An 18,895-nucleotide genomic window follows, 5' to 3' on the forward strand; every position below is an offset into this window, starting at 1 on the left:
ACCTATGTGGAGACCTAGGGAGTTTTATTAAAAACACAGTAAGGCTGGTATCTAGCACAGTATTTCTTTGTTGTGATCTTACGAGTTTTTGTTTGGCTGAAGGAAGGAGTTTCTAAATGAAGGGTCAAATTCAGGTTCCAGTGAAATCAGGATACAATTGACACGTGACAATGGCACCAAAATTTTCATCAAGTCCATTCATTCTACCAAGAGCAGGAAAATTCTTCATCTAAACCATGTTTAAGAAAAGAAATTTAATGGCCCACTGCCAGAAACTCTCCAGTAAATGTGAAGATTTTGCTTGTACTTGCAGAAACGTGTGGTTTAGACCTGCGATAAGGCTTGGATGACATTTACTGTCTGAGATGAAGTTCTGAAACCTTCAGAAACCTTTGAAATTCTGCGCTATTGTTTCTAATAATTTATTTCTCTTGGGCTGATCCCAGCATGACAGTGAAGTGCCAAAGGCTCAGGCGGGCTTTCTCAGGACCAAACCAGCACCTCTTACCGACAAGTCACTTTGCCTTGGCTAGAAGCCAGATCGGCGTGCGCAGGCTGATGCCGACAGATCTCCATTTGCTCTGCACGACTAGGGCAGTTTTATTCGCAATTATTTAGGCGCTGCTTTACCTGACTGTGAGGGAGCTCTCCGGGAGCACGGTTCGGCAGAGCAGCCCTTCCAGCTGCCCAGCCCGGGGGCTCCGGTAGCCGGCAAGGGCTGTGGGTCCGTGTCCCCCGGGCTCAGCGCTTTCGGGGCGGAGCGGCCCGGGTCCCGTGGCGGGGCGAGCGGGCGGCGGTACCGGGGGAAGGAGGGGGCTGGCGTCAGGAGCTGGGCAGCCACTGCCGCGGGAGCTCCCCCGCGCCTCGCCTCGCCTCCCGCGGCCGCGGGGGGATAAAGGCACCTGGCCCGGCTCTCCGGGCCACCGGAGCGGGAAAGGCGGGCGAGAGGACGTGCGGGGGCCGTGCCCCACCGCGCAGCCCCCTCCATGCGCCTCGCCGGCGGCTCCGGCTCGCCCCGGGCTGTGCCCTCTCCCGGGAATGGCAGCCGGTGGCGGGCGGCGGAGCCCGGCGGCGGCAGCAGCCCCAGTCCCGAGGCGTGGTCGGGGTCGCCGAACGGCAGCCTGGGCGGCTGGGACCCCTTCGGGCGGGACGAGGAGCTAGCGAAGCTGGAGATCGCGGTGCTGGCCGTCACCTTCGCGGTGGCGGTGGTGGGGAACGGCAGCGTGCTGCTGGCCCTGCGGCGCACACCGCGCAAGGCGTCCCGCATGCACCTCTTCATCCGCCACCTCAGCCTGGCCGACCTGGTGGTGGCCTTCTTCCAGGTGCTGCCCCAGCTCTGCTGGGAGGTGACCCACCGCTTCCACGGCCCCGACGGGCTGTGCCGCGTCGTCAAGCACCTGCAGGTCTTCGGCATGTTCGCCTCGGCGTACATGCTGGTGGCCATGACCGCCGACCGCTACATCGCCGTGTGCCACCCGCTGAAGACGCTGCAGCAGCCCACCAAGCGCTCGTACGGGATGATCGCGGCTGCCTGGGCGCTCAGCCTGCTGCTCAGCACCCCGCAGTATTTCATCTTCTCTCTCAGCGAAGTGGAGCGCGGCTCTCAGGTCTACGACTGCTGGGCGCACTTCATCATGCCCTGGGGGCCCCGCGCCTACATCACTTGGATCACCGGCGGCATCTTCATCGCGCCCGTCCTCATCCTCATCATCTGCTACGGCTTCATCTGCTACCGCATCTGGCGCAACGTCCGGGGCAAGACGCGCCCGGGGGAGGCGGCGGCAGCGGCTGCCGGCCGGCGGGCAGGTGATGATGCTGGCCCGCGACGGGGGCTGCTGCTCGCCCCTTGTGTCAGCAACGTCAAAACCATCTCCCGCGCCAAGATCCGCACCGTCAAGATGACCTTCGTCATCGTCTCGGTGTACGTCGTTTGCTGGGCGCCCTTCTTCACCATCCAGATGTGGTCCGTCTGGGACCAGCGCTTCCCCTGGGTCGGTAGGTGACGCCGCCGCTTGTCCCCAGCGGCCGCCCCGCTGGCGTTGTGGGGGCAGCCGGCTGTCCCGGGGCGCTGCGCAGCGCTGAGCCGAGCGTGGGGGAAACGGGGCGCGGAAGCGGTGAGCGGGACCGAGGCGCGCACTCCCGGCCCCGGACCGGTCCCTCTCCTGCCGGGGAACAGCGGCTGAGCGCCCTTGTTGGGGAGAAGAGACAGCCCTGGGCAGCCATCGCCCTCGGGACCTCCCCGCCGGCACCGCTCGTAGTCCCGGAGCCGGTGGTTCCGGAGCTGGTGGTCCCGGAGCCGGTGGCCCCGGAGCCGGTGGTCCCGGAGCTGGTGGCCCCGGAGCCGGTGGTCCCGGAGCTGGTGGCCCCGGAGCCGGTGGCCCCGGAGCCGGTGGTCCCGGAGCCGGTGGCCCCGAAGCCGGTGGTCCCGGAGCTGGTGGCCCCGGAGCCGGTGGTCCCGGAGCTGGTGGTCCCGGAGCCGGTGGCCCCGAAGCCGGTGGTCCCGGAGCTGGTGGTCCCGGAGCCGGTGGCCCCGGGAGCGGCGGCGGCCGCGGCGCTCGGCTCCGCCTGTCCGGGAGCAGCCGGAGCGGCTGCTGGCCGCAGCTGCGCCTCCGGACAGGAGCAGCAGCCGCAGTCTTCTCGCTCCGAGCAAAACGAGCAGATGGAAACCGGAGTATTTGCTGCCGTGATTTGAACCAGCAGTGCTTTCGTCCGTTTGAAGCTGCCGATAAGAAAACTTTAGTATTGTTGAGAAGCATGCACACACACATGTCGGAGCAGTTACATGAATTGAGAACTTAGTACGTCTTCTTTCCTCTATCTGCTAATAATAGAGTTGAGCACACCCTGAACCCTTCCTCTCAGCAAGGCAGTCACCTCTGAGTAGTTCCATCAGTCAAGTCACCAGTTTTCATGAATCAGTGGCAATTCAGACTTTGGCGATATCTGTCCCTCTGTTAAATATGGCTGAAAAAAATTGGTGAGTTAAAAAGGTATCACATAGGTAACGGCAGGCAGCATAGTGACATATATTCTGTTTCCTCATAATGAGAGAGCAGCAAATCAAATTGTTGCAATCCATAATTTCTTGATTTTTAAAAAATTTTCCCCAAATTCTCACTTACTGTAGTGAGAGTGCTGATTGCCTCTAATACGGGACTAAAGTCAAGCCTGTAATGCAGATCTCTTTAAAATAATAAAGGCTTGCAGTAAACGAATAGGTTTATTTTTTTACTTCAAAGGAAATTAAATATAATTGAACAGATGGATATTTGATAAGTTTGTTTCAATAACATACTGTGTTTGAATAACATACTGTGTTTGTTTGAATAACATATTATGAATAACTGCATAACACCGTAATTACACTTTTTTGGAAATCCAGTATTTATAATATTGAATAATATTGAAAAATAATAAGAAAAGTCACTAATTGATTAGACTAAATGCATATTTAAAGCATTTGGTCTAACTATTGACTAGTTATTGAAGGTAGAACATCATCATTTTTTCATACCATAGTCCTAAGTTCCATTTTTTCCCTTACGTATAATTTGTTCAAAGTCCAAAATCCAGATTTGATGGACAATCCAGTAGTTAGTTGAGCATTCAATACTTTTCAGCATGCAAATATATAGAGCAAAATTCAGTGTTATTGAAAGCAGTGGAAATGTTACCACTGTCTCCCGGAGTCTGCAAGAAACTTTTCAGTATTTAAAGCAGGAGCTTATCAACACATGGATACACATCAGTAGAAATGTGACTAAATCATTATTTTGGATGGATTACCCCATAACTTATTCTGTCACAGCTTTTTGAAGTCTGTTCAGAAAAATCCCCGTTGACTTCAATGCCAGCCTTACATAAATGAGACCTGTACTGATTATGTTCTCATTATTTGTTTCAAATGCTGCGGCTCAACATTTAGAACTAGAATATTCAGGAAAATAAATCCAATGGTTAATGAAGCAGTTGACTGAATGGTGCACAAGTTCTTTTGATGATTAAATAGCTTTCTCCCCCTCTCCCCAGATTCTGAAAACACTGCGACTACTGTTACAGCTCTGCTGGCCAGCCTGAACAGTTGCTGTAACCCGTGGATCTACATGTTCTTCAGTGGGCACCTCCTCCAAGACTGCCTACAGAGCTTCCCTTGCTGCCAAAAAATAAAGCTAACACTGAGTAAAGAAGATTCAAACAGCAATAGCAGGCGACAGACTTCTTTCACCAACAACAGAAGCCCAACCCACAGCTTAAACACGTGGAGAGAGATGCCCCACTCCAAATCGACCAGCTTCATCCCCATTCCAACGTGAGACAGGCCTCAGGGCAGGCAGGGCTTGCAGTCCCATCGCGGTGTTTGGGAAGGTTGTGGCATTGCACTTTATGCCAGGACAGGGCACCATCACGGTACCAAGGAATGACTAAGATGGCCCTGAGACAGAAAGTGCCACCTTGCTTGATAAGCTATGCTGCAGAATGTAAATTATTTTCTGAAAGTTATTTAGGATTTGGGCAACTGATCAGGAAGGTGTGACAACAATAAAGCAATTATTTTTTAAAATAGAATTTATTTTAATTTTTTGTCTGTTTCTAAAATACTAAGTGAATTGTTTGTTTGCTGTTTAAAGCAGCAAAAATAATGGAGTTGTCATCTCTTGCAGTAACTCCACTCTCTAGTGTTAATGCATAAGGCTTCTCATGATTGTCTGACGAAGTCACGGGGAAAAAAGACAATATGAGCAAGATTACAGTTTAGTCTCAAACATTAAAAGAAAGGAGTGGGGGAAAAGTCTTGGCTGTCCAGGTGAGGAATGGGCTTAGACAGACTGAGTTGCTGGAATTCAGTTGCTCATGACGCTTCATCTTGTAAAGGTCTAGCAGTTCTCAGACACTGAGATTTAACAGCCCTTGTGAAGGTAAAGCTTTTAGTGCTGTCAATGTCTGTATGTGTATCGTGGGGTTTCATTTTTAGGGTGACATTTTCTCTTCCCTTCATGTTGATGGAAATTTCATAGAGTATTTGTGTGTGTTTGTGTGTGTGTGTGTTGTTGCACCCCCTTTCATTTTTTAAACTAATTTTTAGAGTATATTGATAAGTATGATATGCTATGACTAGCTCAGCACCATTACAAACAGCTACACCAAGAAAACTCATAATGAATAACAGAACCACTTGCTTTATTGGTAGGAATGTTATCTTTTATTTTTTAATTTACTAAGACATCTAGGATCAAGCTACATTGGTTGTCAAGCAAATAGCCTCATGAGCTCAGGAGAGTGTAGTCATTTGGTAAGAGCTGTAGAACCAGTTTATTTCAAGAAACAGATGTGAGAATCAAACTTGCAAGTCTTCTGGGAACATATGGAAATTGTCAGTGTTGTTGGCTTGTCTTTTTCTATTATTATTTATATTGACAGCTCATGACAATATAGTCTCAAAAATTGTCACTAAACGGCAATAAAAAGTCATCAGAACACATTTGCTAATTACAAAGCACTCAAGGTGTGTTTGTTTTCAATACAATGCATGCTAAGTTGAGTAGTTCATTTACATGGTAAACAATCCTATTACAGCTTTCCTTGCAGCCTATCTTTTCTATTGAGATTGGGTTTTGAAGCTCCTTGAGTAAGTTTTGCTGAGTTTTTAAGTCTTCAGAATCTCTTTGAGAAGTACAACTACCGGTCTGCTCTGTTTTCCTGAGCTTGTCGGATCCTGAAATCCAGGCGCTCCCCCAGCTCCCTGCAGGACACAGTCCCAGCTGGAGCAGTGGGACACGAGCGTGGCTCATAACTTGCATGCAAAGGAGGAAGCTCAGCAGCAGGTTTCTTTCCTTCTCACCAAAACCTAACAAACAAGATTGCTTTTCTAACTGCTTGAGGAGATGTGGCTGTCACTGAGGATGATGCCCATGCCTGCCTCAATAATGGTAGCAGAAATTAATAGTTATGTGCAGAATAAGATCATCTTAAACCACTCCAGATGTTCCCCATTAATTATTTTGGGCAAAGAATAGGGAATATTATACCTAAAAGAAAAAAAATTTGTCACTATAGAAAATCTTGGATCCATTCTCTTATTTCCTTGTGTTTGCTGTTGTTCAAAGCAGTAGAACCCAGAGGACAGTGTGGTGGAACTGCTTATATTTAACAGACTGTCTTCTTGACCACCTTTAATATACAAATGTGACTACAGCTCTCATCAACTCTGGCCGAAAGGTTTGTGAACCTGAAGCTATATTTTAGTAAAAAAAAATGCATGCAGTGATGTTGTGTGTGTGTTTGTGCACATGATATGTACTGTATATATTGTTCAAGTAGGTAATTCACAGTTACTGAAACTGCATTTCAAATTAAGTACACTATCCTTTGCCTAGTTTTATCTTTGTGCTATGACTTTCTTTGTACATGTAATCTGTATTAAAAACCAATTAGCTGTACTAACAGAATTTTCATGTTTGCATAATTGAATGGTTTTTCTATTACACTTTACATTCAAACAGAAAAATAATGAAAACATGTGTGTAGAATATTGTTGAGAATAAAAATGAACTGGGTAATGACCAGTATATTTATTAAAGCAAACAGACACAAAGTATAAATTTAGGTTTTTTCAAATACATTACAAAATCTAGGCTTACACTTGGGGCTTGTCAGCATAAATTTCCCTTGTGAGTGTCCTATAGTTTCTGTAATTAAACTGACAACACAATTTATCAATATTTGGTTTACAGACATTTTTGTAAATACTGTTTTTTTCACATAATTGTAATGTAATGAAGATACAGCCAATATTTTTTAATTGTTCATCTGTGGAGATACTTTTTTAAAAGCTAATTTGGGTTATCATGAGGGTGCCCTAATGGAAACAGAAGGAAACAAAAAAAAACATTGTGAAGCCATTGCAAGTTTAAAACATGGAAACTTGCTCTAATAAACCTGCATATTTGTTTGATCAGAAGCATTTTGGGTTTTTTGCTTTTGGAGTGCCAGAAATGTATTTCGTAATGCTAAATAGATTTTACAAAATTCAAAATGTCTTTAGTAAGTTGTGTCCATACAAAGGTTTAAGAAGCGAAGAAAACTAAAATGTTTTTCTATTATACATAGTGCATGAAAGACACAAGCAAAGAAGGATTGTGCAATCAGCTTTCCATTATATGCTGCTGGTATTGCTAAAACATGTAACTGAGCACTTATTCATGTTCTAGAGGGGTTATTTTGTTATTTTTGTTTAAAATACTTCTAACATAAAGCATGATTGAATGGATGAGCCTGTACTCTGTTGTTTGTAGTGGTGTTTTTAGAACTCAAGCATTTTAAATTCAATTAGATGGCAAAAGTGGGGATGATACAGAAGATGGAAAGGATTTTGTTCATTTATATAAGAAACTAAGTTGCCAAAATTGTCTTTTCATTAATTTAATTTTAAATTTGAAGACAAACATAGGCTCAGGAAAAAAAAACCCAAAAACAACCCAAAAAAGTTTGGTTTATTTCTCCTGTATTACCATATCAAGACCCAAATTTACAAGAAGATATAAGTTCATGTGTGCCCAGTATTTCAAAGACAAAGGTTTTGTCTGCAGAAAATCTTATAGCTAATTCCAAACTGTCCAGATTGAAGGGGCTTGCTGAAGCACATGCATGCTTCTTTCCAACTCATGCATATGGAAAGCAGGGCAGAAGAAGGAAAGGCCCTGCAGAGCTGGATGTTGTCCGAGGGCAGACACTGATGACCCAGCTTTGGGAAGTGGATACAGGCCTTACAACAGAGCTACTGTTGAAATAAGTTACTTGTTGCATTAAAAAAACAACTCTGTAAGAGTTCTCCCAGGCTGAGTTCCCCACCTACAAAAAGGACTAATCAGAAACAGTGTCCTCCTCCAAAAAAGTGTCTGCACTTTTTAGTCTTTAGTTTCAGTCCCTTAGGTACATGGAAGACTGGGGAGGCAGAAAGACACTAGTTGGAGCTGTAGTTACTCTTACAAGCCAGTTCTCCATGCTTTTCTTTAGAAATGAGTTTTACTGGAAAATGTATCACTTGCTACTTGGGTAAAGGAATTACAGGATCAATAAATGGACGAGTTTCAAGGTCCAGGACTAGATCATAGCTGCTCCACTCAGTCCTGGGAGCAGTCCTGACTACTTCAGGTAACAGTGCCTCACACAAGAGTAGGTGCAGCTGGTAAGTCATGCAGAATGGTTCGTGCAGCTATGCAAAAAGCAAGCAAACAACAATCACAACTAGTTCCTGCTGAGCTTTGTTAGAGCCAGCCAGTGCAGGTCTGCCTCTCCCAGGACTGGTCCTGCAGGAAGCCCTGGATCCAGTTCAGTGTTGATTAACACTGCATCACTATTTTGGTACAACTGCCCTGTAATTTGCCATGCCTTAGTATAAACTTGCTTAGAGTAACAGTTTACTTGCAAATTAGCCTTAGTTCTCCGTAAGGACATTTTCAGCTGAATTCTTGATACAGTCCATTGGGTTATTTAATTTCTGAAAAGCAAGGCTGTGAGGCATCATCAGGAGTGCAAAGCTCTCTCTTCAGCTCCATGGTGAGAAGCTCTCTCTAGCTCTAGGTGGATCAAGATGTTGTTACATATGGGTGAACTTTCTTCCAGTAAAGGAAGAATCTTTTCCATAATCCCAGTATTTTTCCCATTTCCAACATTCGTTTTTCCAGCAGGGTGGATGGAAGAGGAGGTTTTGAGATAGAACATTTCTCAGTGTTCTGCAAGCCAAAGACACCTGAGTTATCCATCCTCAGTCCAGGGTAATGATGATTATCTATCTCCATAATTTCTTACAGGACACATGGCTAAGAAGTACTGTGTACAAGTTCAATATTCCTTTTAAAGCAAAGCATTGGCAATGCAGTCTGTTGGTGTCCTATCGGCCTTTACACCTATGTAGCAAAATATGACAATATTGACATTGGCTGCCCAGGGCACAAAGTCCATTCTGGAAGATGTGGAACAGATAACCAGAGACTGGAGTGACTGTCCCAGCCTCTTCCACTGTGATTGTCCCTGCCATAGTCTCTCCTGACCCTGGTATTATTACCATTATCCCCATTATTGGCAGCAAGAATGGGGACAGGGACCGCAGGGACAGCAGCAGACAATTAAAGCACATTAATTTCAAAGTCCTTTTGGAGGGAGGAATGTGGATCTTATCAAATAAAAAACCCACAGTGAATATTGGGAGAGAGATGAACTGGTGACTCAGAGAGCAAATAAAACATCTGATCTCAAAGGTTATTTGAAAGTACCAAAATGCTTTCCATTTTTCAATTTTAAGATATGTTTTATGTATTTAGAGAAAGGGCTCCTTGAATCCTGGAACTGTAACTACATGAAGCTCCTTACAAACCTACTAATGATTGTCTGCTGAGATGGCTAGGAGGCTATGTCTAAAAAAGGACAATGATCTCTCCAAGTTAAGCATTCCATGTGACTTGTAGGGCCTTGGCTGCCCCAAAACAAATGTGTCCTGCGGGAAATATGAACAGATACAGAGTTTTTGGGAGAAGAAAGGAAGGAGACTAAATACCATTCCCTTTTTGGAAAGATGTGATAGGGTAAAAACCATTATAGATGACTAAACCTTCAAGAAAAAAGGCAACAGTGTTCCTAGTGTTTTTGAAAGCTGTTGATTGAAAATCATGTGGCAGTGAGAAGCAGTAGATGAAGAACCCGGAGGACTAGGAAGCATGCAACTTTGTAGCATTACTATCAAAAGGAGAAACTTGCTTAGGTGCTGCTCAGATGTTTTTTCTAAGTAAGACCAATAACTGTACAAAATAGTGTACCAAAACAAAAAAATTAGGATAGCCAATGCCCTGTCCACGCTCACTGTAAAGCAGGCAGAGCTATACAGAGTAAGAAATCTGCAAACTGGGGTAGGCACAGACAAGTGCACCCTCTGAAATACTGTATGTGTCAGTCAACTCAGAGGAAACCACACTCAGAAAAAACAATTCACTTTATTTTTGGCTGAGATCCAAAAAAAAAAAAAAAAAAAAAAGGAAATCAAATCATAAGACTAATTTTCTACACAATTAATCTGAATAATCCTCTTCCAGAGAAGAAGCAAACATTATTAAATAGCCACCGTTATATTTTATAAATGTGAGACATTTTGAGGTTTCCATGGGAGCAAAGGAGTGGCTTCCAAGTGTTATAAGTAGGGACAGAGTAAGGATTGATTTCAGTAAGACACTTCGGCATTCATGTGGATTTCATTCCTTATGTAGTCCCATTAGCTCCAATACTCCAAACATTGTGAGAGCAGTCAGGACAAGGAACTATATGCAGTAAATAATAAACAAAAGCAAAAGATATATTTGTGTGACTACATATAATCTCATTTCTCAAACCAAGTTGTACTTGTATTTTTTAACAGAAAAGAACAGGGATTTAGTTATGTATCTCTGATAATCTAGTTTACCTTGAAGCTGGTGACCAGAGGCTCAAGAATCCTAATGTGATATGGTTACAAATGTTCTTTATTAAAGAGATGGGTTTGGGGCTTATCAATTAGTAAAATATTATTGAATTCAATAGAATGTGGAAAATGAGGAGAGTTCTACCTTTGTGTTGTTTTGTGGTTTGTTTGGGGGTTGGGTTTTGCTTCACCTATTATGGCAATTCCTCTGAAAAACTATACTTTAAATATGCTGTGGTGAGATGAGATGAGATGATCAAAAGAACCATGAAGAATCCCACCTTGACTCTCTTTCAACCTAAGATATATAATTAGTGCTTGCTCTTCTGTCTCACAAATTACAGTGTAAGGCATAGCGTAATTAAACAACAATATCTCTTTTCCTTCCAAATTTATGACCCAAGTGCCTCAATAGAGGCATTTAAAGCTGGAGGACACAAAGGTGGGATTCATTTGCATGAATGTACTCACAGTGCACGTGTGTCCATCTGAGCAAGAGTGATTATTTTTGTGACCAATACAAAACTAATTTCTGGAGACCAGGGAGTCATCATATAGAGGATATCATGAACACTGCCCTTATCTCCATTGATATATGGACCAGAAAACTATTCATCATTGTTTTCAGTTGCAGGTAGGCAGCTAGGTCAAATTGGTGCACATATACTGCAGACAGCTCTCCACAAGTACTATAGGTTTTACTGAAAGGTCTCGGCAGATGCCTCAACATTACTAGTTCAGGATTTTACTTTCTTTAAGGACAACTATAAAATATTACCGTCTAACAGCATCATATTGATTTGGGTAGAGTTGATGATGCTATCACTAACCAAGGGGGCTCATATTGCTAAGTTTCTGCCAGCTGGCTGCCTTTGTTAGTCATGTCACAAAGAAGACCAAAACCAAAATGAGCCTAGAGATCAATTTACCTCCTCACACACAGATGCTATCTCTGACCTTACAAAGAGGGAAAAATCTCTGCATCTAATCTCTCTGTGTGTCTCATCTGTGCATGCTGAACCTTTCCATCTCCTTTGTCCTTAATGGTAGATTTGTGAGAAAATCCCAAACTAGTCAGAACTCTCAAGATACCCAGATAATACAACCCTAAAGTCAATGCACAGCATAGAAAGATATATCTCATTACACAAAGAGTTAGGACAGGAGGCAAGGGGGAAAGTCAGGATAATGCCTAAAATTCTTGGTAATAGTGTGTGGAGTAAAAAGGAAATAATAATAACAATAAGAATAAGGAAAAGGAAAGTGGCACATTAGGTATGTCTGCCACATACTGCATGTGAAGTCCTGTTTTCCCTAAGAAACTACTCAATTATAAAAACTTTGAGAATATAATCAGTGTAAAATGGTTTGCATTGGATGCCATCAAAGACTGTTTTCAGCATGAACACAAAAGTGACTCAGTGGTTCTGGTCATACTTCCTTCACAAGTGTTTAAATGGAAAGTTAAAGCAATGTAATGGTTTAGTGGAAAAACCCCAGATTTCTCCTTGATGAAAAATGTCCTTTTTCCACCACAGACGTCAAGTTCGTGTAAAAAAAAGAAACAAACCCGTGTGTACCTCAAAGTCCATGTAACATATGACCTGTGTGAGGAGGCCAGGTTTTCCTTTTCCGAGGGAAAAAAGATCATGAACCAGAGACCCCAGAAGCCACCTCAGCACACTCCAGCTCCCACTGGGAAGACACTCTGGTTTGGCAAGAGTAACTCTGCATGTACTAACATGACTGAGCTCCCGGTGTGTATCATCCCATTACAGTTTTTAAATCCTGCTGAAGGCAAGGATGTAAGGGAGAGTAGGAACTCAGTGCGACACTTGCACTCAGGTCCTTCCTCCTGAACCCAGGAGGAGGGTACAGGCAGGGTAACCCACACTGCTTCTGGGCTGGCATCAGGACAGAGAATTCACACTCCTGCAACTCCTGCCCCAGATTAGCAAGCTCCGGGAAACCAACCAGGCTCAGGAAACTGGGAAGCAACTCCAGTGAGGTCTTCCAGACCCGCAATGTGACTACTCATTTGCCCTTGCCTCTGTGGGAGCCTGGAGACAAACCAGGTCTCTTATAGGAGACAAGTGGTTAAAATTCTTTTTCCACATGCTGCTAGCTGGGATGGGAACATTTCCAAAAATAGGGGCTGAACTTCTTCAACAACCAAAAACCAGACCATGGAGAGATAGGTCCATAAAAGTGTCTTGTAGATGATATGAGAACTAAATAGGAGTTTTTCTGTGTTCTTTTCTGGTTTGTTTGTTTGATTGTTTGTTTGTTTGTTTGCTTGTTTGTTTGTTTGTGTAGTACCGGCAGTAACTGAGATTCTTCTCTGTGAGCTTGTTAGAAGGAGTTGGGAAATAAAGATGCAAATCCTCAAGCCTTCATTTGAGTGAAAAAGACAGAGCAAGCCAACATATTGCTAATCAGCAGACACACTCATATTCCAAACATTTGGATCAATCAGTTATAAAGTATAAATATTTTAAAATGCAATTCTGTGAGACTGTGATTTATAGGTATTACATGACAGAAAGAGGGTATTCAGTTTTCAAAATTGAATTAATTTGAAATTAAGAGCATTTGAAACGGTTCATTCTTAGTCTTTTTATTAATCTTCTTAACTTGAAGTTCTTTTCTGTCTTGCAATCATGTACAAAGCATGACAGAATTCTTCCATACTACAGAAATATTTTCCAAGCATAATACAATGATTATTATGCTTATCTGACCTGTAAATTACAGAATACTATGTGTATTGGAGATATTGATTCTAAGAATGAAGCCATGCAAACATGCCTTCAATTAATTTACCTTTGATCTTTTGTGTAACTGTGTTTGCCATCAGAAAGGACTCATTTCTTAATTTCAGTACTTTTCAGTGAAAGCAATTGTACAAAGAAGGAAGCTTGCTCATAAGACCAGCAGCCCTGTTATGTAGAGTGAGGCAACAGTAGCGATGGGATTAGAAATCACACTCTGTCACAAAAGGAAATGGCTGCAATTCTGTCACTTTAATAGTGGGAGAAAAAACGTGTGAGATAGAAATAACACCAGCTCTGAAACTTCTGGATGACCCCAAGGACTAGGGAAGGCCAGCAGACTATTTCTCCCCACAGCAGGCTGTGTCTGAGGAGACAGCCCTAGCGTTCCTGGCTTCTCTCTCTTCAAAATGGTTTTGCCTAGAGGTTGGTAAGTTTATTTTTTTATAAAATGCTGGCACTTTCAGGAAAAAATTATCTTTCCTCTGTGGTGTGCACTCTCAGGCAAAAATAAAACTTCAGTTTTGACAATCTGACAAAGAATTAAAGGGATGTGATACATGTGTTATTTTCAGTTGTTCTTGGAGCTGCACTTGAATGAGTGTCATCTGAAGGGATGCAGTAGGTAAATACATAACCTGCAGGCCAGCCTCTTGTGTAGCTACTGGGAGGACAGCAGGAAAATTGATTCTTACCCATTGAACCCTGACATTCATGATAAAACTGTGGCATTGGTACAAAGCGCAGTCTTCCCTTTAGGGACTTCTCTATTTCCAGTTAGATTGCCCCAGGGGAATCTTTTAAAGAAGTTTTAAAGAATGGTATTTGCTCTGTTACTTTTTATTGCACTTATTCTTTTAGCCAGGCCTGGCCTAAAAACTGAATGAGTTCATGTGTATGTCCAAATGCAGCATTTCACTTACTGGTTTCAACAAGATTCATTTTTATGAGCCTTTGCTCAGCTGCAGCTGGGAATTAATCACTGAATTTCCGTGCTTTTCTCATCCATCTGAATCCAGGTGGCATTTTATATGACATTATGTTTACCTTGTGCTAAGTGGGGTGTTCAACTCCCTAACTAATCAATCTCATGCAGTCTTTTATATTCAATCAATTGGGGGTTAAAGAAAAGAGATTATAGGAGACATTTAAGGATCATGGAAATTCTCCTTGCTTCCTACTGATGAGTGTCTGGAAGTTTGCTGAGGATGTCACTTTTGGAGTGAAAGTTATGGCCACGCAGAGCTGTATTGCATGATCCCTCTACCAGGTCACATTGGCATGAGGTGATGGGGTGACACACTGTGACTGGCAGCTTGCCACAGTCCTGGACAGAACACAGCAGCATTAGTGCAATTTGTAGAGATTTTTTACAGAAATATGAAGATTTATGAGTTGATTATGGATTTAAATATTTGCGTGAAATTTGCTGATAAAACAGCAGAACAAACTTTAGAAGGACAGGTCAGATTAATTCTCTGTGTATGTGATTTCATTCAAAGCAAGAGGAGGAACAAACTGACCTAAAGATAAGGTAACAAGAAAATGAAGAATGGGAATGGAGCTGTAAAGTAACCAGATAAGTAAAGCAAGAATTCTGAGGACTCAGTTGACATACTGAGGCAAAAGATCTCAAACAACACCCACTTCTAGAGGGCACAATGGCAAACTGACAGCAATTCTTTACTGCAAGCCCTGATATACACGTCTTAGTGCTGCTGAGCATATGTGTGTCAACATGTGCATGAGTAAAAATCAATGTAGAGATTTTGTAAAAAAAAAAATTACCTTTCCCTTCCATAAGAACTCACAGTGAATTAGCATTATAAGAATTTACTACAAATTGGCCTTGAAGAGATGCAGGAGGAAAAAGCACCACAGAGCATTCAATGATGTAGCAATTCTGCTTTCAGAAGGATCTCTCTCTAGGCATAGGTCACACATAAAGGTATAGCAAGTTGATAGGTGTCCCCTCAGGGGCTGGGCATTATATCCCACTGAGCTGGGTATCTGGAATCTGAAATATTTGAAATGAAGTGTAAAAGACTTTTGAACAGTATCCGAATTCTATGCTGGCCCACTGAATATTAAGGGTAATGAAAGCATAAGTAATGTCAAAATAGCAACAAAGGCACCATACCCAATCTTACACAAAAACAGGATTAAAACCATTTTAGATTTCAGAAATAACAAAGATGCATTGTCATCAGCCTTTCCAGTAACCTGCAGCTGTTCTGTGTCAAATTTTGTTCAATCGAGCTGAGACACAAGCCAAGTTTTTATTTTGGCTATATATGTTCTAATTTTGCTGAAAGCTGGAACCATTTTGGTCCTACAGCTCCAAACTTTAATCTTCCTTTGTTGTATAATCAAACTGGGAATGTTAGAAAGCAGTCTTTTAAATTACATTAACTGCTGAATTAAAATTACTGAAAAGGAAACAATCTGGGGATGAGGAAGAGGTGGGGCAGGAAGATTTTGGGCCATGTGACTGACCAATAAATCCCTACAAGGGAAGAAGCCTCAGAGGAAATGGTCAAGGGTGATGTAATCATGAAGCTCAAGGAATAATGTAAGATGTGACTGACCCCAGCTGTTGCAAAGAAGTTTTCTTTGCAACAGGACTCCTTGGCAAAGGAGGATGACCTTTGTTTTACATAAACAGCTACGAACAGTTGAGTGGCTCAAATGGTAGTGTAAATGTTTCTCACTGAATTCATTAAAAGAGTGTAAATGTCTCCCTGAGTTAGCCAGAAGATCATGAGGGAGTGATTATGTGGCTCAGCCTGACACCGAGTATAAAAACTAGACAACTAGCAAAAGTGTTTTGAAGAGAACAGGCTTGAGCAGCTTTTAGCCCTCAAGTTCCTTTCCAACAACTGGGGATTCCCAGTGTCATGACAATGAGTATATTATAGAGATGGATAATGGGAATCACACAAACTGTTTATTGCAGTTGTAATTGATGTTTTGGTAAGTCTAACATACAGCAGTTTTGTGATTTCAATGTATTTTCTATTACTCTGCTAAATCAGAAACCCCCATAATGTCAACTATCTTTATTACTTAAATAAGTACATTTGCCATTAAACATTTCACCTTCCATGTGTGGAATATCTAAAAGAATCCAGTCAGGGAGTATTAGACTCCAACAGGCTATTCCTGTTTTCATTCAATACTGGGCTGCCCTGAGGATGCTACAAATCTCTGAGAAAGTGAGAAGAAACAGTATTAGCTTGCCAAAGCTGCACTAACTCTTTTCTGAATCCAGTTGTGCATCCTCTTTTTTCTCAATAACCTCTGTACATGGACCAAGCTTGAGAAATCATCAAGTGCTTGCTAATGCATATGATATGACCTCTGAGTGGATTTTTCTGCCAATTGTCATATTTCTTTGCAGGATAACAACAACAACAATGATAATAGTTGTTATTAGTTATAGTATTAGTATTACTATTGTTATACTACAGCAAAATATTTAGAGCATCTCTTTTCAAATTTATGGCATTTAACATTTGGGCTCCTGGGGAAACTTGGGACTGTGTATTTGGAGATTCCTACTTCAAAAATATTCTTGGTTGCTTTGAAAATTCCCTCTAAAGAGTACACTAAAGGCAATTCTGTTAAAAATCTGCTCAATTACAGTGAAACTTTTATTCTTGGGCATTTTTTTTAAATTGACAGTAGAGATGGAGTGCTGCATGACTTTGATAGCAGCCTTAGCATAGTTCCTTGCATGTAATCCACTGCAGTATGTCTTAGGTGAGGAGACAGAGCTTTGAAAGCCTGATCCTGCACATCTCAAAGCAAGAAAGATTCAAATAATAATTTTTCCTCTTCAAGGACTATAGAAGAGGCTTATGTACCTTTCAGACTCTGTTGTATGTGATTTTTCTCTGTTAACAAACAATGCAATAAGCATCCCTCCCCAAAGTGTTCCGTTTTTCAGTTCCTGTGTGTTTCTCTAATATCAGAGAGTGTTGTAAGGATCTGCCAGTGGAAAGCATAGGGACTGTTACCCTCTGGATGGGGCTCCTTTGTAAGAAATATATTTCAGTGTGGATCAATTAGAAAGAGTATTTTAATACAATTTTTCTAAAACCTCTCAGTCCTTCTACCTCTAGGCCAAATTATGACTCCCATTCATACTATATCTTTGCAATATCATTTAAGTCAGTGGTCTCTTTCCTTTCATTTTTCTCTTTAGTCTGAGATGTAAAAACTGGGATAGAAATTGCTGAATTTAATTAGTATTTGTATGCATAAATCTAAGGGTAGATTTTCTTACCTTACATTTTTCAAAAGTGAGTTTCCTTTAGAAATAGAAATCTGGTAGTCCCAGTTAGACCAGCACTGTTTCACAAATTACAAATGCCTTGAAAGCAAGTCATAATCCACTACAGAACTCCCCTCTACTCCCTGCTGTAAGGATATTTATAGCTAGAAATAAAAACTGCACGCACAGAAAGAAGATATAAATGGCAAAGAATAAACAAGGGCTCAAGAACTGAAAGTCAGTAGAAGTTTTTAGATGACCCCAGATGGTTTCCCATTTTTTTAAAGAACACTCTGTCTATTTTATGACTTGACCAAGGTAAGACAAAATAAAGAATGAGGCAAGCACTTTTATGGCATGTGTCAAATACTGGGAAAGGAATGTGTGTGAACTTCTAGGGAATTTTTCTATTAAGAATTAATACCTCTTAGTTCAAATATGTTAGTCATGGGGTACAGTAGAAATTTACAGCCTACAGATATCTGCCTGAGAGGGATGTAAGTGGGAAAAGGGTGCAAGTTACTTCACTGCCAGTAGAAAAACACTGTAAAACCTTGAATTTGGAGACTCTGATGCTGCTTTTGTTAACAAGAATAAATAGATACTCCTTGTGTTTACAGTGTAGAGTGGCACTACAAACCAGGGACCCATCGGTCTTGCAGCATCTGACAAGTCTCAGACACCCTGGGAAGGCGCAGAGATAGACATCTGTGCACGTGGGAAAACTGCAATACTTCGTGTACACACAACCTTGAGACTTACAGAGATTTAAATATTTAACAGCTATGTGCTTGATTCAGAGATCCATCCCCTTCTGTAAGAAAGGTGGTGCAGGAGGAAAGAAAAGTTGAATGGTCAGGTTGTCTCCCATCTTCTGCAATTAGTGACATGGAAACGGAAAGCAGAAGGAAGGGAAGGAGGGATGCCTGTTGCCACAGCACTACAGGCAAAGGGAAGGGCAGCAGTAGAAGGACGCAGCCTTGAAAGGGCATTGCTTTCCCCTGTGCCAGGTGTGCTAAACATTGGGGTGGAGTAGATATGAGCAGCCTGTTATGTGTGTTTCAAGGCTGTGTTACAGAAATCTGTGCAATTTCTTGGTGCTGTACAGCACTGAGCTGAGGACTCCCTGATGAGCAGTGCTGTGCAAGTGAGTTGGTAGGGGCTGATCTGCTGCCTCTGGAGGATCCCACAGGCTGGGGATGCACCTGCCAGTCCTAGTCCCAGTCTGAGACTATCTTGTGCCTTCCACTGCCAACTATGATGCTGGGTCCTGGTGCAGTACCAAAACATTTGAGGCAGGGCTAGTGGGAGCAAGATGATTATGTCCTCTTGGGGTTTTCCTCAGTAAAACTGGGTCTTTCCTGAAAACCAGGGATGGCACTCACCAGCAAATGACTCAGG

General features: G+C 42.5%; 1 protein-coding gene across 1 annotated transcript; it reads left to right on the forward strand.

The window, feature by feature from the left end:
• Positions 1-231: 231 nt before the first annotated feature.
• On the forward strand, positions 232-4,804 carry LOC131592359 (vasopressin V1a receptor-like). The gene is made up of 2 exons (XM_058863816.1): positions 232-1,995; positions 4,030-4,804. The coding sequence occupies exons 1-2, from the start codon at positions 987-989 to the stop codon at positions 4,311-4,313; spliced, it is 1,293 nt and encodes a 430-aa protein (XP_058719799.1). The 5' UTR covers positions 232-986; the 3' UTR covers positions 4,314-4,804.
• The last annotated feature ends 14,091 nt before the right edge of the window (positions 4,805-18,895 follow it).

This window comes from Poecile atricapillus, chromosome W (genome assembly GCF_030490865.1).
Source record: "Poecile atricapillus isolate bPoeAtr1 chromosome W, bPoeAtr1.hap1, whole genome shotgun sequence".
Classification (NCBI taxonomy): Eukaryota; Metazoa; Chordata; class Aves; order Passeriformes; family Paridae; genus Poecile; species Poecile atricapillus.